This window comes from Mesoplodon bidens (genome assembly GCF_964165515.1).
Source record: "Mesoplodon bidens genome assembly, chromosome: 14".
Taxonomy (NCBI): Eukaryota; Metazoa; Chordata; class Mammalia; order Artiodactyla; family Ziphiidae; genus Mesoplodon; species Mesoplodon bidens.
This window is the reverse complement of record NC_138170.1, coordinates 1,506,547-1,533,541: the sequence shown is the minus strand read 5'-3', so window position 1 is coordinate 1,533,541 and position 26,995 is coordinate 1,506,547. Positions and strand designations below refer to the sequence as shown.

General features: G+C 42.5%; 2 protein-coding genes across 3 annotated transcripts in view; one reads left to right on the top strand and one right to left on the bottom strand.

Annotated features, from left to right (window-relative positions):
* On the top strand, positions 1-23,358 carry MTHFD2 (methylenetetrahydrofolate dehydrogenase (NADP+ dependent) 2, methenyltetrahydrofolate cyclohydrolase). Its single transcript, XM_081254326.1, has 8 exons — positions 1-137; positions 14,577-14,761; positions 16,188-16,310; positions 16,935-17,087; positions 17,506-17,613; positions 18,460-18,552; positions 20,787-20,912; positions 22,099-23,358. Exons 1-8 carry the CDS (start codon positions 37-39, stop codon positions 22,260-22,262), a joined length of 1,053 nt encoding a protein of 350 aa, XP_081110452.1. The 5' UTR covers positions 1-36; the 3' UTR covers positions 22,263-23,358.
* Positions 23,359-25,750: 2,392 nt separating this feature from the next.
* Positions 25,751-26,995, bottom strand: part of SLC4A5 (solute carrier family 4 member 5) — a 95,148-nt gene continuing 93,903 nt past the window's right edge. The window contains exons 25-26 of one of the 2 annotated variants that reach the window (XM_081254325.1): positions 26,158-26,343; positions 25,751-26,072 (exon numbers count right to left, since the gene is read on the bottom strand). In XM_081254325.1, coding sequence (XP_081110451.1) covers positions 26,178-26,343 — 166 coding nt within the window. In that variant the 3' untranslated portion in view covers positions 25,751-26,072; positions 26,158-26,177. Of the gene's footprint in view, positions 26,344-26,995 lie in introns of both variants that reach the window. The other variant, XM_081254324.1, reaches the window with a different exon arrangement.

Below are 26,995 nucleotides of genomic sequence, written 5' to 3'. Positions count from 1 at the left end.
GCAGGGCCCGCGCGCGTTGCCCTCCCGGCGCTGGCCATGGCTGCAGTGTCCCACTTGTCCACTTTGGCCACCCGGCTGCTCCGGCCGGCGCAGAGCTGCCGCCTCCACCATCGTCCCTTCCACCTCTCGGCAGTTCGGTAAGAGGGTCGGGGGGCTGGGTCAGCGCGGAAATCCGAGGTGAACCGAGCGCGGGGCCCGCCCAGGGACTCCCTTCATGAGCATCTCCGTCCCGGGAGGTGGTGGCCACCGAGAAGGGTGTGGCGGGGCGACGTGGCATCCCAGAGTGGCCGCAGCCCACCACCAGGGCGCTCGTTCGGCTGTGTGGGCTGGAATCGGGAGCCCGCCTTTCGGAGGAGCCGGCCTCCGGCAGGCTCCGGGCGTCGCCCTGTCTCAAGGCCAGTCCGCCGGCTGAACGGGGCCCACGGCGTGGAGCGGAGGTGCTGGCGGGCCCTGGGACCCCGCGACTTACCTGGGAGCGTACGGAGGTCACCGGCCAGAGCCTGCCGGCCGCCCTTGGCCCTGATACCAAGAGCGGGAAAGCAGAGGAGACGTTTTGGCGAGCGCGGGGAAGAGTTGTGAGCGAGCAGCCTTCAGTGAGCCGTGCCTTCCCGGGACGCTAGCGGCGGCGGGGGTTGGGGCGGAGCCTTGCTCGCCGGGTACCAGCACTTCCCTCCTCCTCCCGGTCGTGGGTGTGGCTCGCGCTGCTCTACAAGCTGCCCCTTCCCCTCCCAAGAGAATAAATGTGTTGTGGTCACCAGGACTTTGACTGCAGCCCACCCGGAGTCGGTCAGTGCCAGACCGAGTAACTTGAGGTGGTAAACGCCCGGGAAGAGAAGAGGGAAAGCTCTGTCTGCGTTTTCTTAGGGAGGTAATAAATATGTCCTGATGGTTTTGGACCTCAAATTCCTATTCTAAACCTAGGTTGAAGAATCTTTTTTGGGGGGAGGTGGAGGGAGAGCTGTGATTTCGTTCCTTAAAGCTATGCACCCTCTTTCCCGTCAATCTTTAGAGCCTTTACACTGCAGAGACCTAAGCCTTGTAACAGCAGCCCCTTTATCCAGGCACTGTGCTAGGCTGTGCGAATTCAGAGATGGTAAAAGCGGTTTTCTTTAGTGGAACTTCCATACCTGTCAAGAGGCAGAACACGTACATGTGGCAGAAAATGTAATTTACAATCAGTGTAAAAATGCTATTAGAGACGTTTCCAAGGTGCTGTTGGAGCACAGAATGGGGATTAATGCGTTCTTGAAAGAAGTCTTCCGAGGGGACATTTAAGGGTTTCCTTAGTCTGACCCTGACCTGCCTTTCCAGCCCCATCTTTCATTACTGTCTGTTCTCTTCCCTCTTCCTCCCTTCCTGAGTTCTGGCCACATGTGCTTTCATGATTGAAGAGATTTATAAAAATACTCCAATTCCTTACCTAAAGAACTGGAACAGTTTGCTCACACTCGCCAGTAACAAATGCCCTGCTTTTGGGGCTTCCCTGGTGGCGCAGTGCTTAAGAAGCTACCTGCCAATGAGGGGGACACGGGTTCGAGCCCTGGCCCGGGAGGATCCCACATGCTGCGGAACAATTAAGCCCGTGCACCACAACTACTGAGCCTGTGCTGTAGTGTCTGCGAGTCACAACTATTGAGCCCACGAGCCACAACTACTGAAGCCCATGCGCCTAGAACCTGTGCTCTGCAAGAAGAGAAGCCACCGCAATGAGAAGCCCAGGCTCCTCAATGAAGAGTAGCCCCTGCTCGTCGCAACCAGAGAAAACCCGCGCGCAGCAACAAAGACCCAATGCAGCCAAAAATAAATAAACAAAATAAATAAATTTATAAAAAACAAAAAAACAAATGCCCTCTTTTCATTCCCTTTTCTGAATGAAATGTAGGTTTCCACATCTCTGAAGGCAATAAGTACATTGGTATTCAAGTTTCTAATGTATTGCTTTGCTTACTGCTAGCTGGTAAAATTAAAACATCCTTTAAAAAATATGGGTCTAAGGGCAAGACGGGAATAAAGATGCAGACCTACTCGAGAATGGGCTTGAGGATACGGGGAGAGGGAAGGGTAAGCTGGGACAAAGTGAGAGAGTGGCATGGACATATATACACTACCAAATGTAAAGTAGATAGCTGGTGAGAAACAACGGCATAGCACAGGGGGAGATCAGCTCGGTGCTTTGTGACCACCTAGAGGGGTGGGATAGGGAGGGTGGGAGGGAGGGAGATGCAAGAGGGAAGACATATGGGGACATATGTATATGTATAACTGATTCACTTTGTTATAAAGCAGAAACTGACACACCATTGTAAAGCAATTATACTCTAATAAAGATGTTAAAATAAAATAAAATTGAACAGAAATGAAAAAAAAAATATGGGTCTGCATGTATTCCTTTTTGGGGGGGGTAGTGTGAGAGTTTTCATGGTTAGAGAGATACTACTGTAGTCTAAGGCGACAGTGAGGGAAAGGAAAAAATGGACTTTGGAGGCAGAAGTTTGTGTTTGAATTTTGTTTCTACTGTCCTCAGTTTCTTGTTCTGTATAACATGCTTATTATAATAGTCCCAAGGTAACTGAGAGTAATGTATGTAAAACTCTAAGCAAAATATCTCGTGTTTAAGAGACGTTAGATCCATCCCCCTTTGTGTCTTTGTTCACTCATTACTGATTCCATTAATTAGTAGATAACAACTCTTTCCAAAATAAGTTGATCATGAATTGTAAAATGCACCTGATATTAATGTTTCATGGAAAATTACAGTACTGTAAACTATTGAATTAGAAGGAAAGTGAAGATGCTACTGACTTGGATTTCAGTATGCATAATTGATGCATAATTTTATTGGAAATTTTTCTAAACACATCTGTGAAAGCACTCCTAAATGTGTTAGCTCATATGGTTAATCCATTTGGGATTCCCCGTAGGACTGATCTCAGTCTCCATTTCCATTTATTTTGGGGTAGCTGTAACTTTATCTGCCCATTGGCAAAAAAAAAAAAAAAAGTTGGGAAATTAGGTAATGACTCCCTCTCAGGACTGTGTTTTACATTTGGCAGAGTTGTGGTATGCAGGCGAGGGCTAAAACACAGTTATGTTGTAAAAGATACTCATTGCATTGTGGCTTTGTTTTGGTTCTTGTTACTCCTTGACTTCTTTTTTTTTAAGCAAATTGGCATAACATCCAGAAGTTGCCTTTGGAACTTGGAACACTGGATTCTCCCAGAACCCTGTGTCCTTAACTTTATTATATCATGCTTAGCCCAAATGTGCTGCTACCATTTTCTCTAAGTTTACTGATTTCAAAAGGAACTTAAAAAAAATGTTTTTAAATAAGCTTTTTAATGAAGTGCATTATAAGTCCTATTCACTGATTATTTTTATAAAGCTATCCTTATGAGTGTTTAAATAGATAAATATATCTATTGTATATTAAGGATGTGTGTGTGTATAAATTTAGCCAACAGAGTTAGATATTAATTTTTAGTGAATATATATGCCTGGGACTTTATTTATTTATTTTCTATTTTTGGCCATGCCACGTGACATGTGGGATCTTAGTTCCCCAACCAGGGATCGAACCCCTGCCCTCTGCATTGGAAGCTCGGAGTCTTAACCACTGGACTGCCAGGGAAGTCCCCATATGCCTGGCACTTTATTTGTTATTTCCTGTCCTAAGCCCTTTTAAAGTAATCTTTCACTCTATTCTATTCCAGGGTTGAGAATCTATTTCTGGCACGGGGCAGGTATTACTATAAATCAAGAATGTTGCCAGGGGTATTTGTATCAGCAAACCCCTTTTATTTTATTTTATTTTTTTTAAAGATTTTATTACAGATATCTTTTTTTAACATCTTTATTGGAGTATAATTGCTTTACAATGGTGTGTCAGTTTCTGCTTTATAACAAAGTGAATCAGTTATACATATACATATATCCCCATATGTCTTCCTTCTTGCATCTCCCTCCTTCCCACCCTCCCTATCCCACCCCTCTAGGTGGTCACAAAGCACGGAGCTGATCTCCCTGTGCTATGTGGCTTCTTCCCACTAGCTATCTATTCTACGTTTGGTAGTGTACATGTGTCCATGCCACTCTCTCACTTTGTCCCAGCTTACCCTTCCCTCTCCCCGTATCCTCAAGTCTATTCTCTAGTAGGGCTGTGTCTTTATTCCTGTCTTACCCCTAGGTTCTTCATAACCACTTTTTTTTTTTTGGATTCCATATATATGTGTTAGCACACGGTATTTGTTTTTCTCTGACTTACTTCACTCTGTATGACAGACTCTACATCCATCCACCTCACTACAAATAACTCAATTTCATTTATTTTTATGGCTGAGTAAAATTCCATTGTATATATGTGCCACATCTTCTTTATCCATTCATCTGCTGATGGACACTTAGGTTGCTTCCATGTCCTGGCTATTGTAAATAGAGCTGCAATGAACATTTTGGTACATGACTCTTTTTGAATTATGGTTTTCTCAGGGTATATGCCCAGTAGTTGGATTGCTGGGTCATATGGTAGTTCTATTTTTAGTTTTTTAAGGAACCTCCATACTGTTCTCCATAGTGGCTGTATCAATTTACGTTCCCACCAACAGTGCAAGAGGGTTCCCTTTTCTCCACACCCTCTCCAGCATTTATTGTTTGTAGTTTTTTTCTTTTTTTTTGGCGGTACGCGGGCCTCTCGCTGTTGTGGCCTCTCCCGTTGCGGAGCACAGGCTCCGGACGCGCAGGCTCAGCGGCCATGGCTCACGGGCCCAGCCGCTCCGCGGCATGTGGGATCTTCCCGGACCGGGGCACGAACCCGTTTCCCCTGCATCGGCAGGCGGACTCTCAGCCACTGCGCCACCAGGGAAGCCCTGTTTGTAGATTTTTTGATGTTGGCCATTCTGACCAGTGTGAGATGATATCTCATTGTAGTTTTGATTTGCATTTCTCTAATGATTAATGATGTTGAGCATTCTTTCATGTGTTTGTTGGCAATCTGTATATCTTCTTTGGAGAAATGTCTCTTTAGGTCTTCTGCCCATTTTAGGATTGGGTTGTTTGTTTTTTTGATACTGAGCTGCATGAGCTGCTTGTAAATTTTGGAGATTAATCCTTTGTCAGTTGCTTCATTTGCAAATATTTTCTCCCGTTCTGAGGGTTGTCTTTTCGTCTTGTTTATGGTTTCCTTTGCTGTGCAAAAGCTTTTAAGTTTCATTAGGTCCCATTTGCTTATTTTTGTTTTTATTTCCATTTCTCTAGGAGGTGGGTCAAAAAGGATCTTGCTGTGATTTATGTCATAGGGTGTTCTGCCTATGTTTTCCTCTAAGAGTTTTATAGTGCCTGGACTTACATTTAGGTCTTTAATCCACTTTGAGTTTATTTTTGTGTATGGTGTTAGGGAGTGTTCTAATTTCATTCTTTTACATGTAGCTGTCCAATTTTCCCAGCACCACTTATTGAAGAGGCTGTCTTTTCTCCACTGTATATCCTTGCCTCCTTTATCAAAGATAAGGTGACCATATGTGTGTGGGTTTATGTCTGGGCTTTCTATCCTGTTCCCTTGATCTATATTTCTGTTTTTGTGCCAGTACCACACTGTCTTGATTACTTTAGCTTTGTAGTATCGTCTGAAGTCCGGGAGCCTGATTGCTCGAGGTCCGTTTTTCTTTCTCAAGATTGCTTTGGCTATTCGGAGTCTTTTGTGTTTCCATACAAATTATGCAATTTTTTGTTCTAGTTCTGTGAAAAATGCCAGTGGTAGTTTGATAGGGGTTGCATTGAATCTGTAGATTGCTTTGGGTAGTAGAGTCATTTTCACAATGTTGATTCTTCCAATCCAAGAACATGGTATATCTCTCCATCTATTTGTATCATCTTTAATTTCTTTCATCAGTGTCTTATAATTTTCTGCATACAGGTCTTTTGTCTCCTTAGGTAGGTTTATTCCTAGATATTTTATTCTTTTTGTTGCAATGGTAAATGGGAGTGTTTTCTTAGTTTCACTTTCAGATTTTTCATCATTAGTGTATAGGAATGCAAGAGATTTCTGTGCATTAATTTTGTATCGTGCTACTTTACCAAGTTCATTGACTAGCTCTAGTAGTTTTCTGGTAGCACCTTTAGGATTCTCTGTGTATAGTGTCATGTCCTCTGCAAACAGTGACAAGAGCAAAGCCCTTTTAAAGAAGTCCTCCTCAACCCTAAATCTGGATTGGATTTGTAAATGTTAACATGTTTTCAGTTCCTTAATATATCATAAGTATATATGAAATGCTATTATATATTTTGTGCTCTGCTAGAATTATCATGTAAAATCGGATAAATGCATTTGGTTTGCTATAGAATTGTGATATCTTCTTCTTCTTTTTTTTTTTTTTAAAGTGAAAGAAGGTTTATTCAGGGAGAAACACACTCACTAGACAGAGGGTGGGCCATCTCAGAAGGCAAGAGGCACCAGGGATGGGGTTGTCAGTTTTTATAGGAGTGGGTAATTTCATAGGTTGATGAGTGGAAGGAGTATTCCAGCTATTTTGGGGAAGGGGTGGGGATTTCCAGGAATTGAGCCACTGCCCATCTTTTTACCTTTTATGGTCGGCCTTGGAACTGTCATATGGGTGTGTCATTTAGTGTGCTGATGTGTTACAGTGAGCGTATACTGAGGCTCAAGGTTTGGTGGAAGACAACTTGTCCGCCATCTGGGACCTAGCTGGTTCTAACCAATTTATGTCATGTCCTTGGGCTATGTTATTCTTTAAAAGGTTGTGCCCGGCCCCCTTCCTGTCTCATTCCCCCCTCACAGATTTTACTCCCATAATCTTATGGGAAGCAGAGGGGCAGTGGTCTGTCATCTGTAGCTGCTTCAGGGCTGAGTAGGGGCATCAACCCTGCCTGTCAGGGAGTGAAAAACCTCTGGATGCCTGATCTAGGGGCCCCAGGAGCAGGACGGCTTCTTGTTTTAAGTTGACATGAGCTGGAATCATTGCATAGCCATCATCTTGATGTGGAACTGCTTCTGTAGCCTCCCTATGAATCTTCTTGAAGATGAAGCACTTTTGGAACAGCATCAGAGTGCAATAGTAACTGTCTGTAAATGACAAAAGACTTAAAAGGTTAAATATCTGATTACAGTGTAATTGATAAAGAAGCTTGGTTACTGTTGTGACATAGAACATTTTAAGATAACAACTAGAACTATAGCATTATGCCAGGACATATCCAAATTTTAGAACCTTTACATAATTTTTAGAATGTCTATATTAATAACATTCATCCATACAGTATATTTTTAAATAGCTTTATTGCTCGTGTGATAATGCTGTCTATGTAATTTAACATACTAAATAATACTAGTTAAATATTTCTCTCTGAGATGCCTCAGGGGCCCTCTAAAGCACCCCAAAGTTAGTTGAAAGTCAGAAGAATTTTAATTAAAATTTGACATTTGGGAAGTTTGTCAAAAAGTTTTAAAACACTTGATCAAATAAAATCATTGGTCACTATGAGACAATACTTATTTCTTAACCAAAGTGTCAAGAGATCTCAAAAGCGAATACAGATTAAAGGCAAAGAAATCACACAATCTGTTATCAAAAACGGCATAACTTTTCAGTATGTTTTCATTCCTCACACGTTCTTTTACTGAAAACACATATCTTACCTTCCTTAAAAGTTTTTTCCTCATTGAGTTACTCCCATAACTAAATTTGCTAACAAATTTGCAATAGATATAGTAAGGTCTAGTAAATCTAGGTAGAACAGAAGTATTTTTTCTTTAAGTTTTTTTTTAATTTATTTATTTTTTATTTATTTATTTTTGGCTGTGTTGGGTCTTTGTTGCTGCGCATGGGCTTTCTCTAGTTGCGTCGAGTGGGGTCTACTCTTCGTTGCGGTGTGCAGGCTTCTCACTGCCGTGGCTTCTCTTGTTGTGGAGCACGGACTCTAGGCGCACGGGCTTCAGTAGTTGTGACACATGGGCTCAGTAGTTGTGTCTCACGGGCTCTAGAGAGCAGACTCAGTAGTTGTGGCACACAGGCTTGGTTGCTCTGCAGCATGTGGGATCTTCCCAGAGCAGGGCTCAAACCCGTGTGCCCTGCATTGGCAGGCGAATTCTTAACCACTGCACCACCAGGGAAGCCCACAACAGAAGTATTATACTTAACATTGATGACTCTAAAGACATGTCTATATTAATCAAACCAACAAGCTTAAGCCACCTTAAATACCAGATATCAGTTTAGTACTGAATATTTTACAGATAACATGAACCTGAAGTTCATTCTGGCCAGATTACTTTCTATTTCTAAGTATTTGTATAATCACTTAATTTTCTTTAAGTCAACTAAATAGAGCTCTTTTATGAATTAATTTTTGGCAATACCATACATCTACAGCACACACATAGATACATACAAATATACAAACAAACACAGAGGCCTCATAGTTCCCATTCCAAAATTTTAGCCAAGAGTCAGGTACAGCATCAGTCTACAAAGGAGGCTGGATTAAAATTGGGTTTCTGACAGGTGGAACAAATCAAGCTCACTTGTCTAGATGGCTAAACCCTTTTTACTAATATTTATGAAAAAGATACTTAAGATTTTTATTTGTCCATGACAAGTTCCAAATTATTTACCCCCTTTTTCAAAATTTGCATTTTAAAAAGATGGCAGAGATTAGTGTTCCTGGAAAAAAAACCGGTAGGATATTTGCATCTCAAAGGCACAGGTCAGTTCCTCCTAGGATGACTTTGTTTCCCCTTTGTTTAATACTTAGAAGCCTCTTCAGATAAACAGGGAAGGTTTGGGCTTCCCTGGTGGCACAGTGGTTGAGAGTCCGCCTGCCGATGCAGGGGAGCAGGGGACTGGGACCGGGTTCGTGCCCCGGTCTGGGAAGATCCCACATGCCTCAGAGCGGCTGGGCCTGTGAGCCATGGCTGCTGAGCCTGCGCGTCTGGATCCTGTGCTCCGCAACGGGAGAGGCCAGAACAGTGAGAGGCCCGTGTACAGCAAAAAAAAAAAAAGGGAAGATTTGGGGAGTGGTAAAATGATTGTGAGCTTTGTATTCATTTTTTGGAGCTACATCTCTGGTCCTGTAAAGATTAGAGGACAGGTTTTTTTTTTTTTTTTCTTCTTTTTAAAGAATTGGGTGGCTACCTCAATGATACTGAAGGACTGCTGTACCCATTTACCTATGTTGAGGAATGTTTTACTTTCCTCGTTTAGCTTAGGGGAGAAGTCCTTCCGCCAAATTTCTATTAGGTATGGTTAGCTTAGTCAGACCAGTAGCCTCCCATTTTGGTACTCTATTTACAAACACTTTTGGTGATCCTCCCTGGGTTTAAGAAATTTTTTAATTGTGGCCCTCAGTCAGGCCTTTTAATCGAGGCAGCTTGCCTACGGCCTCACGTGATCGCATTTTTAGAGGTAGCTGGACAATTTCTAGCTCACGTTTTTTCTTTCTTTTTTTTTTTTTTTTTTTCGGTCCATTCCATTCTTATCATGTAAGCACCCTCAGCTTGAATTTTACAAGCACACAGCGTGGAGGCATCCGTGGCATTTCAGTGTCTGGATCCGTCCAGTCAAAGGCAAAGAGATCCCGGGGTGCAGGGGAATGCAAAAGAAAGCGACCTTTAGTTCCAGAACTATGAACTCGTTAACAGCCCATAGTTTAAAAACTTAGATGGGGTGGAATGGAGATCTCCTCTCGCTGGGACTGAGGTAGATTCCTCTGACCAAGAGCAGTTGTTTTTCTTGGGGGGTGCTCTCTCTGTGAGGATCTCCAGCTTGGATTATTGTCGGGAATTTAGTGAGCAAGTCCCTTCCCAACAAGGGGAGGGAGCCCTCCGGCATGAGCAGAAACTGACGTGCAAAGGTAAAATGTCCTAGCAAGCAGTTGAGGGGAGGAGTGAATCACTGGTCTGGGGCTTTGCATCAAGCCCTGTTATTATACAGCTTGTGGAGGACACGGGTCCAGGGAAATCAGTCAGCACAGAGTAGGCGGCCCAGGTATCTAATAAGAAAATAACTTTCCTACCTTCCATGTCAAAGGTTACCTGAGGCTTCTCCGGAGAAATGACCAGGTGTCCTTTGGGAGCCAGGGACGGTCCCGGGCCCCATCAGTCTTTGATCCTCTTGGCCATCATTGCTTTGGGAGCCCCGAGTCCCCTTTGGGACTGGGAGCAGTTCTGCTTCCAGTGACCCTCTTGTTCACACTTAAAACAGATGCTTTTTGGCAAGATAGTGACTCTGATCCAGCATTCCTGGATCCTGTCCTCACCATGGGTCTTCGCAAGGGATGGTAACCCTGAGGTGGTGCAGGGCTTAGGGCTGCTGCCAGTTGTTGTGCTTTTGCTGTTGTCCCTGAATCCTTTTTGCCTCTCTATTGTTAAATCCTCCAAAGGCCAAATCCATGAGCTGATTTATGGGGGTCTGGTGTCTCCAGCTCCCCGGATGCGGCATCAGGGGTAAATGGTCTGGAAGACTGTCCCCCTCACAATTGGGGGAGGTAGGAGTTCACGGTAGACCTCTCGGGGAGGTGGACTCATAAACAGGTCATGTAAAACCTTTCGCTCCTGTGAAGAGGCACTTTGAAAGGGGTGTGAGCCAGGTACACCCGGCAGTTCTTTAGACCTGGATTATGGAATAGGGTCATGAACATTTAGATGTATGGGACTTCCCCCCATTTACCTTTCCTTTTACGAAATAGGTCCAGTTGCAAGATGGTATTGTAATTCAATGACCCAGTTTATTTTTGGCCAGATCACTTCGTCCCCTAGTTTGTATTGGGACCATACAGTATTGCAAAAGAAAAGTAATTGTTTTCTTAAAGCACCCTGTCTAAATTTTCCCCAGTTAGTTAATATGCATCTGTAACAGGGAAGAGCCAAATCAGACTACATGTTGGATCTGTTTCATTTACTTTATCTTTTTATTTATTTATTTGATGCTTATTTTTACTTTTTTTTTTTTTTTTTTTTTTGGCTGCATTGGGTCTTTGTTGCTGCGTGCGGGCTTTATCTAGTTGCGGCGAGCAGGAGCTACTCATCGTTGCGGTGCATGTGCTTCTCATTGCAGTGGCTTCTCTTGTTGCGGAGCACGGGCTCTAGGTGCACGGGCTCAGTAGTTGTGGCTCAGGGCTCTAGAGCGCAGGCTCAGCAGTTGTGGTGCACGGGCTTAGCTGCTCTGCGGCATGTGGGATCTTCCCGGACCAGGTCTCAAACCCATGTCCCCTGCATTGGCAGGCAGATTCTTAACCACTGTGCCACCAGGGAAGTCCTGTTTCTTTTACTTTAACCTTTGCTTTCTGCTGCTTTTTTTCACTAAAAGGATACTGTCTGTACATAATGGCCTGCCTTGGGGAGCCCTGCCCCTCTGCCTGAATGTTAAACCAAAGTGCCTTTGTTCAGGGGAACATCCTGACCCTGTCCACCTGTGGATGGATGCAAGGAAGAAGAAATTAACACGTCCCCTCCCCAAGGCTGGCCATTCCAGGTGATATTTGCAGCACTTTTGGCCTTTTTACTTTATTTCCTCATCTCCTTCCCTTCTCTGTGCTATAAAAGAAACTGGCATCCAAACCACGGTAAGATGGTTATTTTGAGGCTTTACTCCGCCACCTTCTCGGTCTGCCGGCTTTCCGGATAAAGTCGCCTTCCTTGTCTCAGTACCTCATCTCCAATCTATTGGCCTGTCATGCAGTGAGCAGGGCGAGCTTGGACTCGGTAACACATCCTAGCAGTGAGTCCTTCGGGATGCTTGTAGTTGCCCCCATTTTTTTATTGGGATGTCCTGATAAGATGGTAGTCCGGCCAGGTGGTAGTTATTTGTCCTGACATTCTCCTAGTGTCAACGGTGGGGTCCCTGTGAGCACCCGAAATTGGCCTGGTCAGTGAGCCTGAGTAGGCCCTTTGGATTAGTCAAGGAAAGGAACAAGACCCAGTGGGAGAAAAAGCAACCAGAGTCCCAGGGCCTAAATCTTTCAGAGAGGGAGGGAGGAGACCTAGGCCCTGAGCCAACTAAATGGATTAATTTTATCAATTAAACAAAAGAAAAACAAATAGAAGGGTAGGGCTGAAGGGCCACAAGACAGTGATAACAATACAAGGCGACAGCTCCCCTCTGGATATGGTCCTTTTGATGTTGAGGAGGGCTACCTCTCCACAGAAGTAAAAGAGGCAACACCCAACGTGCTGGCAAAGCCAGCTGGGAGGCTCAAGGATCAGTAGACAGTCCAAGAAGTCAGGAGAGAAGGAGGATAATAAGAGAAATCCAGGACAGGAGGGAAGGTGTACAGCCATGATGCTTCCTAAGAGAGATTTGTAAGCCTGCTGAGAAAGGTGCTCACCCACTACCTCCGCTGAGGGGTTGATAAAGTCCGCCTGGGACCCCCACAGGAGAAGTGCTCACCCACACTTCCACTCAGGGGTGTCTGTGTGATATCTTCTTAATACTTCAAAAGATACAAATACAAATTAATGTTTAATATAAGGTTTAGATATAAAATTACTGCATTATATCTAAGACATTGAGATTTGGTTTAAAGTAGGTATTTAATCACAATGCAACTGAAAAGCAGGCATCGAAGGCTTAGACCATTAAAGCTTTAAAGTTTTTAATTAACAGTGGCCTTGAGAATTAATTATATCTGACCGTACAAGATATCCAGTACCTTGATGTTACCCCTGAGAATTAAATATGTGCTATAAGGGGAAATAGATTGTTGCAATGTTTCAAACAATTGTATTCCTCATTGGTGTTGAGGTTGGAGCATTCCTTACGACACTGGGGACAGAATTCTAACGGGAAAGTCTTGTTTTCAGTGAGGTGTTTTTCCTTTTTCTTTTTTAAAAAAATTAATTAATTAATTAATTTTTGGCTGCTTTGGGTCTTCGTTGCTGCACTCGGGCTTTCTCTCTAGATGCTGTGCGCAGGCTTCTCATCGCAGTGGCTTCTCTTGCTGCGGAGCACGGGCTCTAGGCGCGCGGGCTTCAGTAGTTGTGGCTCGCGGGCTCTAGAGCGCAGGCTCAGTAGTTTCAGCGCACGGGCTTAGTTGCTCTGCGGCATGTGGGATCTTCCTGGACCAGGGCTAGAACCCGTGTCCCCTGCATTGGCAGGCGGATTCTTAACCACTGCACCACCAGGGAAGTCCCGGGGGTGTTTTTTCTTAAGGAATAGATGCTTGTCCTACTTTAAGTCATGGGAACTTTACCCTAAGCATATATGTGGAAATAAGAGAACCAGGCATCTTCCACGTTGGAGCCTGGGAAGAGCTGTTCTTATATTGTTCTCACCAATTCTTACTGGGGAGAGATAGGCTTTCAGAGGTTTGAATGTGTTTCTGGGAACTGAAGTTTCTTCTAGATCTCAGTTTTCTCCTTGTCTCACCCCCAGCAAGCAGTTTCTCATCCCTGTGGTTCTAGCGTGTGAATGTAGTTCAGAGAGGCGCCCTTACTGGTCCAGTCCACGACCACCGCTCCCCGTGAATAGACTTCTGCACCAGCTGCACCGCTGGCCGGCCTAGAAATTGTTCTTCTTGGCGTCAGATACTTACTCCCGGTGTGTCAGCTGTGGATGGGGCACTGGGGTCTCGGGTTGGAGCACACGGCCACCTGTGAGATGGAATCGCCTTAGCCCCCTTCCAATCCCTATTCTTCATTGGGAAAGTCTTTTTTCCAGGAGGGGTTGTGGGGAGTGGTAGGTGTTTGAGGTTTGTCTAGTATATTGCTTATTGGTTTAACTGCATAGCATAATTTATAGATTTAAAAGCATGTATAAATTAAAAGCCAATTCACTAACTGGGAAATGATTTAAAAGCATGTATAAATTAAAAGCCAATTCACTGGGCTTCCCTGGTGGCGCAGTGGTTGAGAGTCCGTCTGCCGATGTGGGGGACACGGGTTCGTGCCCCGGTCCGGGAAGATCCCACATGCTGCGGAGCGGCTGGGCCCGTGAGCCATGGCCGCTGGGCCTGTGTGTTCGGAGCCTGTGCTCCGCAACGGGAGAGGCCACAGCAGTGAGAGGCCCGCGTACCACACAAAAAAAAAAGCCACTTCACTAACTGGGAAAGTGGGACGTACATGACGTCCCTAGTACTTATTTATCTTACAGCTAGAAGTCTGTACAGTCATCCCTCAGTATCTGAAGGGACTTAGTTCCAGGAACCCCCAGGATACCAAAATTCCCAGATGGTCAAGTCCCTTATACAAAATGGCATAGTATTTGTATATAACCTCTCCTCCCGTATACTTTAGATCATCTCTAGGTTATTTATACCTAATACCATGTAAATGCTGGGTAAATAATGTAAATACAATGTAAATAGTTGCCAGGTTCAGGGCAAATTCAAGTTTTGCTTTTTGGAACTTTTTGGAATTTTTTTCCCCAATATTTTCGACCCATGGTTGATGAATTCTCAAATGCAGACCCTGCAGATAGGAGGGCCCACCATGCCCTTTGACCCCCTTCTAACAATTCCCCCTCCCCCACCTCCTGAAGTTTTGGGTATTTTAATAACACTTTCGTGGCCTGATCTTTACTCTTTACAAAGATTCAAGCTATTTGTTTTTGTGATTCTATCGCCTTCTGCAGAAATGAAGCTGTTGTCATTTCGGGAAGGAAACTTGCTGAGCAGATCAAGCAGGAAGTGCGGCAGGAGGTGGAAGAGTGGGTGGCGGCAGGTCACAAACGGCCGCACCTGAGCGTCGTCCTGGTTGGCAAGAATCCTGCAAGTCACTCCTATGTCCTCAATAAAACCAGAGCAGCTGCCGATGTGGGTATGTGTCACTCTCAGACCCCGACTGCTGTTAAACTGAGACTTATCTGGGGCAAACTCTATTGCACTTTATGATTCCTTTTTCTGATTAGAAAACCCAGGCAGAGGAGGCTAATGTGATTGAACTGTATCCAAATATTTGTCATAAAGAAGTCAGGCTGTCTATTGGGGAGGCTTATAGACTAGGACAGGAGGAATATGGTTGGTATTCCTGGTGTCTTCTGGAATGTAATCTAAATTCTGTTCTAGTCTAACATTTGACAGGTGACCTTGAACACAGTTTACATCTGCTTTCCTTGAGCAATAATGCGTCTGAATGAGGTGTTGGAGCATTTGGTTGAGGAGACCTCAATGATGTGGCCTAGAACACAGTCATGGATTTGAAGGAAATGACTCTGACTTCTTTGAAATAGCCTTTGATTTCTCCACCAGTTGGTTCCAAAGCCAATTAAATCAGCAGTTTAGAAGTGGTTGGAGGTTTGAGTGCAGAAGGCACAGGTCTGAGTGATGGGAGGGTTGTGTTCTAGGTCTCGCTGTACTGCAGACTCTGTGTGGCCGCACACCAGAGGAGGGTAGGCTCAGCTGTGCCGTTGCCAGCTTATCTGTGGGTCACTGGTCTGAGAACTGTGTGCCTGCCGTTCTGAAGGGCTGTGAAACCATGGCGGGTCTGGCCAGTGTTACTGGACTGTGAGCCCTTGGTATACTCTGTTCTTTATCACTGAGGATCGAAGCCTCCTGCCCTTTTCATTGAAAAACCTTTAGAACCTCTAGAAAATGGTAAGCCATGGCTTTCTAAGACATTGGCATGGGAGGTAGTGTGATACAGTGGAAAAGAACATGGACTTTGGAACTGGAAGGATTGTCTTTGTCACCAGCCAGCTTGTGTTTCAATTTCACTGAGCCTTGTCTATCGAATGAGGTTGATGAGGATTATGTAGTATAATACATAGAAAGTATCAAGCTGGGGGAAGGGTAAGCTGGGACAAAGTGAGAGAGTGGCATGGACATATAGACACTACCAAACGTAAAACCGATAGCTAGTGGGAAGCAGCTGCATAACACAGGGAGATCAGCTCTGTGCTTTGTGACCACCTAGAGGGGTGAGATAGGGAGGGTGGGAGGGAGGGAGATGAAAGAGGGAAGAGATATGGGGGTATATGTATATGTATAACTGATTCACTTTGTTATAAAGCAGAAACTAACACACCACTGTAAAGCAATTATACTCCAATAAAGATGTTAAAAAAGAAAAGAAAAGAAAAGAAAGTATCAAGCTAGTATTCTTTAGTGTTTGTATTTGGGAAGTTACTTAAGTTTACTTGTGAGCCGATTCAAGCTTTCCAGCTACCAGGGTGGGTACGTGGCAGGCAACGTAGCATTGTCTCAATAAATGCCTCTTTTGTTTTTACCTTGAAATTTTCTTATAGGAATCAACAGTGAGACAATTGTGAAACCAGCTTCAATTTCAGAGGAAGAACTGTTGAATTTAATCAATAAACTAAATAATGATGATAATGTAGATGGCCTCCTTGTTCAGCTGCCTCTTCCAGGTGAGATTTGGACACCACCATTTAAAACGATTTCTGGGGATTTCCCTGGTGGTCCAGGGAGTAAGGTTCTGTGCTCCCAATGCAGGGGACCTGGGTTCGATCCCTGGTCAGGGAACTAGATCCCGCATGCCGCAACAAAGATCCCACATGCCGCAACTAAAGATCGCGCATGCTGCAGGGAAGATCCTGCATGCTGCAACTAAGACGCGGTGCAGCCAAATAAATAAATATTTTAAATGATTTCTGAGGAATGGAGAGGCTTGTTTACTTTATACAACTGGCCCCTTGTGTGGCTTTGACATAAAGGGGAGGTAAACTCAAGAGAGTGAGTATGTTATTAGATATGGGACAGACCTACTCAGAATACCAATTACTCCTTGATTTGGTATTGAGATCTTAAAGCAAAGGACCCTGGAAGGAAGCAGTTATACAACAGGACACTGGCTTTGATCTTGGCCTTTGGCTTTGCTCGATGTGTGTTCCTTATATGCAGATGAAGAAATAAGTCATGGGGGAGAGCTGTAAAGGCGGAATAGGTTTTTGTGGCAAACCAGGTAAGCTGGAGTCAAGCAGTGCTAACTACGTAACAGTGACTTAAGACCACCGCTCTGATTTCTTTTTCAGAGCACATTGATGAGAGAAAGATCTGCAATGCTGTTTCTCCAGACAAAGATGTTGATGGCTTTCATGTAATTAACGTAGGGCGAATGTGTTTGGACCAGAATTCCATGTTACCAGCTACTCCATGGGGTGTGTGGGAAATAATTAAGCGAACTGGTAGGTATATCCCCCTCAGTATTATCAAGGCAGTACTTACAAATGGTAAAAATTCATGCAAAGAGTGGAAACTCCCACCCCACAGCCTCTAGTCCTGCTCCCCAGAGCCTAACTCCTTTAGCAGTTGCCTACAACTGTTTTTGCTGTTTAATCCAGAAACCTCTGAGGGAAACTTAAGCTTTCATAGTGGTGACTGTGCACACTCATAACATTTTGCAGCTTGTAAAATGTTTCCTTTTAGCTTTCGCTATGTGTAGTGAGTGATAGTCGAGTTGACTGATGAGGCAATAAGCTTAGTGAATTCCTTCATTATCACAATCAGAGTCACATCCTAGGCCATCAGCCTTCCTTTTCCTTAGGTGCTCTTTCTAAGATAATCAGGCACTATCTTAAATGCAAATATATTTATTTTTCATAGGTATTCCAACCCTGGGGAAGAATGTGCTTGTGGCTGGAAGGTCCAAGAACGTTGGAATGCCCATTGCAGTGCTGCTGCACACGGACGGGGCGCACGAACGCCCCGGAGGTAAGGGTTTTGCTCCCAGGGGTGAGTCCGCTTCTCCCGTAGGAGAGACGAGAGACGCTTGAGAGACTGCCCTGTGGATGTTGAGAAGTGTTAACTTTGTGAAACTTTGTTTTTGTTGTAATTTTGTTAATAGGTACTTGGGGAGTAATCTTTGTAGGAGAAGCTGTACTCAGTGTCACTTGAAAGTTCATTTATATTCACTAGTATGGAACTAGTTCAGAGATAGATATGCCTCAGAAATTTGAGTTTTGAGTATAAGCATGGTTGTAGACAATTAGAATTGCCAGTTATGGCTTTGATAGTTGGAGCTAAGATGTAGAACTTATTCAAAGTTAGTGTCCTGTTCTGTGCCATTTGGTAGAAAAAAATCTTAGACCAATGCAAAGGATTGAATGGATATTACTGTAATGTGTCATCATTGTGTCAAGTTCTATTAATTTGAGAAAAAGCTTCAAATCAGAGTTAATGTGATTATCATAATATGACTATACATGATTATATCAGAAATAATGTCAAAACTAAATATTTCCAGGTATCTTTCAGCACGCTTTTAAGAAAAATCCTTGAGTAATCCTAGCGATAGTTTGTTTAGAAAGGCTGTTAAATAGGATAAGGAATAAATCTAAAGATGTATGACTCCAAAGGGTGGAGCTAGAACCAACAGGTAAAAGTTACAAGAAATTGAGTATTTGGTTTTTTTTTTAAAAAGGACAATTGGCTGCCCAGAAAGTATGGCACAGGAACTGTCAGTTATTTTTTCAGAGATGTTGAATTTCTGGCATGGTTTGCCTAGTTGAGATCTCATCCAATCCCAGCTTTGATTCGGAAATAGTTTTTAACTTATAGGTGATGCCACCGTCACAATATCTCATCGATATACTCCCAAGGAGCAGCTGAAGAAACATACGGCTCTTGCAGATATTGTGGTCTCCGCCGCAGGTAAGGGCACCAGGGAAGGGGCGGGAGCACGTCACCTCAGAGGGTGGAGATGGGACTCTCGTCTTCGAATTTGCCTGCTGCACTGCTGTTCCATTCGGTATTCCCCTAGGACTGATCATGTGAGCTGCTTACAAAGATGAGGAGAGAGTTGTGGTTGGAATACTGATTTCTGGCATTCCATTATAGATTTGATGGATGAATGTTTTTTCTACAGCCTGTTTACTCTATGAAGTTTAAATGTTTCCTTGGTTAATAGTTTTTAATAAACCTACCTAAGGAGACAAAAGACCTGTATGCAGAAAATTATAAGACACTGATGAAAGAAACTACAGATGATACAAATAGATGGAGAGATGTACCATGTTCTTGGATTGGAAGAATCAACATTGTGAAAATGACTCTACTACCCAAAGCAATCTACAGATTCAATGCAATCCCTATCAAACTACCACTGGCATTTTTCACAGAACTAGAGCAAAAAATTTCACAATTTGTATGGAAACACAAAAGACCCCGAATAGCCAAAGCAATCTTGAGAACGAAAAATGGAGCTGGAGGAATCAGGCTCCCTGACTTCAGACTATACTACAAAGCTACAGTAATCAAGACAGTATGGTACTGGCACAAAAACAGAAAGATAGATCAATGGAACAGGATAGAAAGCCCAGAGATAAACCCATGGACATATGGTCACCTTATCTTTGATAAAGGAGGCAGGAATGTACAGTGGAGAAAGGACAGTCTCTTCAATAAGTGGTGCTGGGAAAACTGGATAGGGACATGTAAAAGTATGAGATTAGATCACTCCCTAACACCATACACAAAAATAAGCTCAGAATGGATTAAAGACCTAAATGTAAGGCCAGACACTATCAAACTCTTAGAGGAAAACATAGGCAGAACACCCTATGACTTAAATCACAGCAAGATCCTTTTTGACCCACCTCCTAGAGAAATGGAAATAAAGACAAAAATAAACACATGGGACCTAATGAAACTTAAAAGCTTTTGCACAGCAAAGGAAACCATAAACAAGACCAAAAGACAACCCTCAGAATGGGAGAAAATATTTGCCAATGAAGCAACTGACAAAGGATTAATCTCCAAAATTTATAAGCAGCTCATGCAGCTCAATAACAAAAAAACAAACAACCCAATCCAAAAATGGGCAGAAGACCTAAATAGACATTTCTCCACAGAAGATATACAGACTGCCAACAAACACATGAAAGGATGCTCAACATCTTTACTCGTTAGAGAAATGCAAATCAAAACTACAATGAGATATCATCTCACACCAGTCAGAATGGCCATCATCAAAAAATCTAGAAACAATAAATGCTGGAGAGGGTGTGGAAAAAAGGGAACACTCTTGCACTGCTGGTGGGAATGTGAATTGGTACAGCCACTATGGAGAACGGTATGGAGGTTCCTTAAAAAACTACAAATAGGACTACCATATGACCCAGCAATCCCACTACTGGGCATATACCCTGAGAAAACCATAATTCAAAAAGAGACATGTACCAAAATGTTCATAGCAGCCCTATTTACAATAGCCCGGAGATGGAAACAACCTAAGTGTCCATCATCGGATGAATGGGTAAAGAAGATGTGGCACATATATACAATGGAATATTACTCAGCCATAAAAAGAAATGAAATTGAGCTATTTGTAATGAGGTGGATGGACCTAGAGTCTGTCATACAGAGTGAAGTAAGTCAGAAAGAGAAAGACAAATACTGTATGCTGACACATATATATGGAATTTAAGAAAAAAAAATGTCATGAAGTACATAGGGGTAAGACAGGAATAAAGACACAGACCTACTAGAGAATGGACTTGAGGATATGGGGAGGGGGAAGGGTAAGCTGTGACAAAGTGAAAGAGCGGCATGGACATATATACACTACCAAAGGTAAGGTAGATAGCTAGTGGGAAGCAGCCACATAGCACAGGGAGATCAGCTCGGTGCTTTGTGACCGCCTGGAGGGGTGGGATGGGGAGGGTGGGAGGGAGACGCAAAAGGGAGGGGATATGGGAACATATGTATATGTATAACTGATTAAATTTGTTATAAAGCCAAAAATAAAAAAATAAAAAAAAATAGTTTTTATAGGTTTTTGTAAAACAAGCTAATTCGTTCTTCCAGGTCTCTTGAAATTGAAAGTCGAAAAGAATCTTATCTAAGAATCTTCTTTTCAGTACTAAACCGATCATTCCTATCTCCAGGCATTCCAAATCTGATCACAGCAGATATGATTAAGGAAGGAGCAGCTGTCATTGATGTGGGAATAAATAGAATCCAAGACCCCGTAACTGCTAAACCCAAGTTGGTTGGAGATGTGGATTTCGAAGGTAAATGGTATCATTTTTAAAAAATATAAAAGTCAATAAATACTATCGTTATTGGACATTTAGGGCAGGCTATTTTAACTTTTAAACTTATGTTACCTTGGTAATACCATTTAAAATGCTTTCCATGAGAATTAATTAAGAAAAATCTTTTTAACAATTACAGTCATTCTAGAATTATTTTAGGTGTTTGTATCATCAAATTATGGAGAACAGATATAGAGTTTTCAGAGAATTGTTTTGTTTTTTTCCGCTTAGGGCTATTTTATAATTAAAACAACTTCAAGACTTTTAACAAGTCTGAACATTTACTGAAGTGATTTTCCTAAACTACTGAGTCTCCTAAAAAGTGTTACAGATTTCTCATTTTCTTACTGGGAGGAGAGATCACCGACCCGGCCTGTTAAAAGTATGCGGCAGAGCCCAATTGCTAAAATTTTGGAATTTGCTAGTAGCGTTCTCCTTTCAGTTCTGATTTTATCTGAATTTTATGCCAATAATCCTATTTCTAGCTTTCTGTTTCTTCTAAAGCAGCCAGACCCAAGCCTAGGTATCTAAGTATTTTTCCCTTTAGATTGGAATTAAAAAAATCTTACTTTTTACTTTCCAGAAAATTACTTTGCTTGATGCTTTGGGCAAACAGTATAGTTAAATAAATAGGATAAAATTAAGAAAATATTGTAGGCAGGTATTAATTGAAGTAATGCTTATTATTATTATAGTTACACTTCCCATACAGTTAACCTACTGAGATGTTTCTTTTTAAGTTGATTTAATATGGAGGAAAAGTATGGCTGGTAAATTATAGGTTATTTAGATATATAAATATTCACTGAACAGCTCTGCTTATTATATGTGTGTTATTGATTTATTTATTTTTGGCTGCTCCGCACAGCATGTGGGATCTTAGTTCCCCCACCAGGGATCGAACCCGCGCCCCCTGCAGCGGAAGAGCGGAGTTCTAACCACTGGGCCGCCTGGGAAGTCCCTATATGTGTGTTATTTTACATTAGTATGTTCAAAAGCCTTTACTCTTGAGTAATGTAGCTGTGATTTTTTAAATGAGTTTGAGGCTTATGAAGATGCTTATGTATTTTATTGCTTTTTCTTTGAATGCTTCTTCCATGATAAAGTACATACAGTTCCTTTGCCATAATTAAAGCAGTCTGCCTGTCTTATTTCTATGTAGGAGTCAGGAAGAAAGCCGGTTACATCACTCCAGTCCCTGGGGGTGTTGGTCCCATGACAGTGGCAATGCTAATGAAGAATACCATTATTGCTGCAAAAAAAGTGCTGAGGCTTGAAGAGCGGGAAGTGCTGAAGTCTAAGGAGCTTGGAGTAGCAAGTAATTAACTGTTGTGTCTTCTGTGTCGTGAACAGCACTCCAAGCTAGTTCACGAGGAAAACCAGGCCAATAGAAATGCAATATTTATTCTACTTAAATGGTTTAAAACAATGCTTTCTATTTATCTGTAAGCTTAAATGGGTGGGTGTTTGCACACATAGCCCTGCAGTTACCCACCAGGGAGCACGCCACTGTCGTGCTGGGTCATGGGATCCAGCCAAGAGAAGCCATTAACCTACGGATTAACAAGGGGACACTGTCACATTGAGAATGGCTGCCTAACTTTGTCAACCACTTCAGTTAAAATTTGTCTTTTTTAGGAGGGCAGCTATGCTTACCACTATACCACCAACGCTGCACAGATTTGTCTTTTCTACGATTGCATTTCCCAAGTGCTATTCCAATAATGAGTTGATGCTCACTTTAGGTTCCAAACCTTTTGAGTTCAACTGGTCAAACCAAAGGAAAAATGTTGCAAGAGAAAATTAGGGAAAAGGTAAAAAAGAAACAAGTGATGGTAGTTGAGTCGGAAAAAAATTACCCTAAGTTAATATATGTATTGATTGATAACCAGAAGAAAAACTACATGCTAATCGTCTCCTAAGCTGTCATTTTGTAGCTTAGTCATTGGGAAAATGTTTGGGGTTGTTTCATTTGCTATTAGCCCTCGTTTTATGTTTGTTACCATTCCTGAGGTTTCCCCATTTTAGTGTTCTAGGATTGAAAGGCTTATTTTATAAATTATTCACGTGTGTTGTCATATTTGGCTTTCCTACATTCTTGAACTTCACTGTCAAATTTTTATACCGTTGGGGGTGTCTGTATGGTTTCTTTAGTGTATCTTGAAACCTGTATTTGGAAAACATAACTTGGGCTTGATGATCATTAGGGCAGCTTGTATAAGTGTGCAACTTACTTTTCCACCAAAGAACTGTCAACAGCTGCTGGCTTTTCTCTGATGCACCTGTTGGCTTTCCTTGATAGATTTTTGAGAACTTGAGTTAATACTGAATTTAATCAGACTTTCTGATTAAAGGACTTTTTTGCTTCATTTTGTTTTTTTAAATAAAACACTTCTGACTGGTATAGAATGAGTTTCTGAAATACTGTATCTTTCTGCTACTAACTTGTTGTGACCTAATTTTTCTCATTGGATGTAATCAACCTAAATATTCCTATATTTGGTAATACCCAATCCGATGCCTTAAACAATTGGTTTAAAGAGCTGTGGAGAAACCAGCCTAGTCCTTTTAATCTTACATCTCAAAAGGTCGTGCCAAGCCAGGAGTTTAATCTGTAAGATTCATTTAAGTGGTTAGTCTTGTTCTGATTATTTTCTAAACCATATGTTCAGTTTACACAGGACTTCTTGATGTGCTTTGCCAAGCCCCCCCCCATATATATATATAAATTTTTTTCGTGTGTCTGTGTGTGTGTGTTTAAAGCATTAGTTTGATTGCACAGATTGAAAGGTATTTGCTGTGGCACATTTGCAGCGAGGATAGGTCCGGTGTATTCTGCTCAAGGGCTGGGTATTTGGCTTTCATGCAGGCAGAAGCAACTCCTGCTCCAGGCAGCTTGAGGCAGAGAGAGGAAGGAGAACAATGCAGAGCTGACCTTCTCTCTCCCTTGTTCATGTGCCGCCTTTATGCTTTTTCTTATACATTTATTTATTTTATTTATTTGTTTTTGGCTGTGTTGGGTCTTCGTTGCTGCGCACACTTTCTCTAGTTGCGGCGAGCGGGGGCTACTCTTCATTGCAGTGCGTGGGCTTCTCATTGCGGTGGCTTCTCTTGTTGTCGAGCACGGGCTCTAGGCTTATGGGCTTCAGTAGTTGTGGCGCGCGGGCTCTAGAGCACAGGCTCAGTAGTTGGGGTGCACGGGCTTTGTTGCTTCGCAGCATGTGGGATCTTCCCAGACCAGGGATCGAACCCGTGTCCCCTGCATTGGCAAGCGGACTCTCAACTACTGCGCCACCAGGGAAGCCCGTCGCCTTTATGCTTTTGATAGTTTTCTGGAGATCAAGAGGGGTGATAGTTGCTAGAGATATTTTTGCAAGTGGGGTGTAGTTGCTGTACATAAGCCATGCCTGCTGACTCACCCAAATTATTAAACATGGAGCGAGATGAGCAAACAGGATTAAATTTTATTGAACTGTAGTTACAAGTTATTGTTACTGCATGGAGAAGTACCAATATGTCAACCTATTAAAAGCTATGGAAATTAAAATGTTCGTGTGTGTGTACAAAATGCAAATGACAGGCAATGTGAAAGTTACGGTGATCAGTTTACAACAACAAAAAATTAACATTCTAGTTTTCCAGCTTGTTTGATTAACCAAGCATATTTACTCCTGAATCCACAACATTTCTACAATTCAATTTGGACAAAATGCTATTGGAAATCAGCCAGTTTTTAAAACTGAAATGTTAAGGGTAGATTGTTAGCTCTCCCCAAATTGGTGCAGGTGAAGACAAAGAATTTATACTTAAGCTCAGGCAATGGTTCTGGATTAGTGAGCAGCTAAGTAATTCTGCTGCCCTCAGTAGAAGTGGTGGAGCGTTAGACCTCATGGCAGTATCCTTGGAAGGGAGTTCTGAGATTTAATTTAATAAACGCTGAGAGCTTTCTATGGACCAGGCACTGTACTGGCTCTGGGGATTACCGAGGCAATGAACTGTCCCTGTACTCAAGGTGGTTAATGATCTAGTGTCATTTGTCTTTAAAAAATAGAAAGGGATAAGGAAAAAGCACCTGCATTTGTCATCTTGAGTAAATGTGGTAACCTTAACCGAAGTGATTTACTCCAGATTCAAATCCACAGTTTTGGAGAAGGTAAATGTCAGATGCATTGTGGCTATCAGGCACACAGTAGGTGGTAAATAAACATGGTTGGTGTTTGTTAAATGTGACTTGAAGATAAGAAGGCTGATCTTAAGTTTCATGAGGAAAAGAGTTTGCTTCACTCTTAACGGGTTTTAAATCTCCCCTATTTGTTTCTAATTATTCCTTTAAAGTACTAGTCTGACTAGTATTACAGAGTTTTAGTCTTCCAAAATTTCACATGAGCCCTGCCTAATATGCAATATTAATGTGAATGCAAGTTTGACTTTGGGAATCAGGCCATTGAAAACTTGCAGGAAAGACCTACCCAAATGCGTAATGAAATGTGATTCTGGGCTTGAAAAACCAGTGATACTAATTTAAAGGATCATTTTGTTGATTTGCCATGTGATTTGAGATTTCATTTTAACAGGAACTATTTTGTTTTTAAAATATCCACTCCAACATGTTGGTTCTTTCATGACCAGACTTTCAGAAATAGCTTTCAATCTGGAAAAGCCCAGTCACACTTCTGTGCTGGAACAAGGCTCGTAATGCAGATAGTTCAAACTTGTCATTTGACCCTTAGAAAACTGAATTGGATGGAGAGATAAGAGGTCCTTTTTAGCATTTTTTAATATGCAAAATTGCGAAACAAATTTTCCAACCTTGGTCTATTAAAGTATGAGCATTTTAAGTTGTTTTAAGACCATCTAGATAATTTAAAATCTCAGCTTAAAAAAAAAACTTAACTGATATTTGTTTTAAATAAAAATTGACTAGTGCCCCTTTATCTTAGCTACAGTTTTGAGAGAAAGCATTTTTTCATCTCAAGAGAAATGTTATAATTTCTATGCTGGACTGCATTTTAAAATAAGGTGTAACATTTAGCTTTAGTTATTTTCATAACTACAGAGGGAAGTAGAGAACTTTGCACGTAGGTAGTACTTTTCATCAGCAGCTGTCCAGTTTTCTATCAAGCAGAATGACTCCCTCTGTTTGGCAAATAAGGAAACGGGTTTGGAAAAGTGAAGGGTTTTGGCCCAGACCCTCACAGTGAAGACTAAACCAGGCCCTCACTCTGTGCCCCGTCCGTCCTCCTAGAGGGTGGTCTCGCTGTCCACTTCTCTTCCATGTCTTTCCATGTCTGTGAAGTCACAGTCTGGCTCCATCTCTATCTTCACCTGTGGCACCATGAAGACTGGGCTCTGTGAGTAGCTGAAGGCCGGTGAAGCTGGACAGGAGATTTTGAAGTGCAGGGTGATGCTGAATGAGAAAGAGAAGAGGGCAGACGCTTTATCCGGGATCTGGTGTTCTTTAACGCTTATCCCCCAGAACGGGGTGCTAGTGCAAATAGTTCTGTCTTTGCTTTTGAGCTCTTAACACGTCACAGGAACTAGCAGTATCCTATCTGCTTGGCCTTCCGTTGTCACAATGACTGGCCTCACCCTTTTCCAACCCATTTATCACACTGCTGCCAAAGTGAACTTTTTGGAGCGTGAACCTGACTGTGGTTCCCCACTGTTCAAAGGAGAGAATTCAAGCTCCTTAGCCTGGCGAGACAAGGGCCTTCTTTGCTCAAACTTCTGCCTGCTTGCTCTTTGCCCCGTCCATCCTGGGTTCTTTGCCCTGTGTCTGTGTGATATTTCAGGCCTTTTCTCAATACCTGCAGTGCCTTCTTTTCTCTCGTTTTTCTTTTACTCTGTACATTTGGAAGACTCCTATTTATTGTCCCCAGATTCTCTGGGTAAGGCAGATTCCTCCCTTAGATACCTGTCCTTTCTCTTATGTGTGCTCCGTTCTTGGCATGTGGTACACATGCCTGTCTTTCTATATTCCCAGAGGTTAAGCATCATGCCTGGTAGATCATGGATGCTTAATCTTTGTTAAACTAGATCATGTTGCTGAGTTTTTTCCT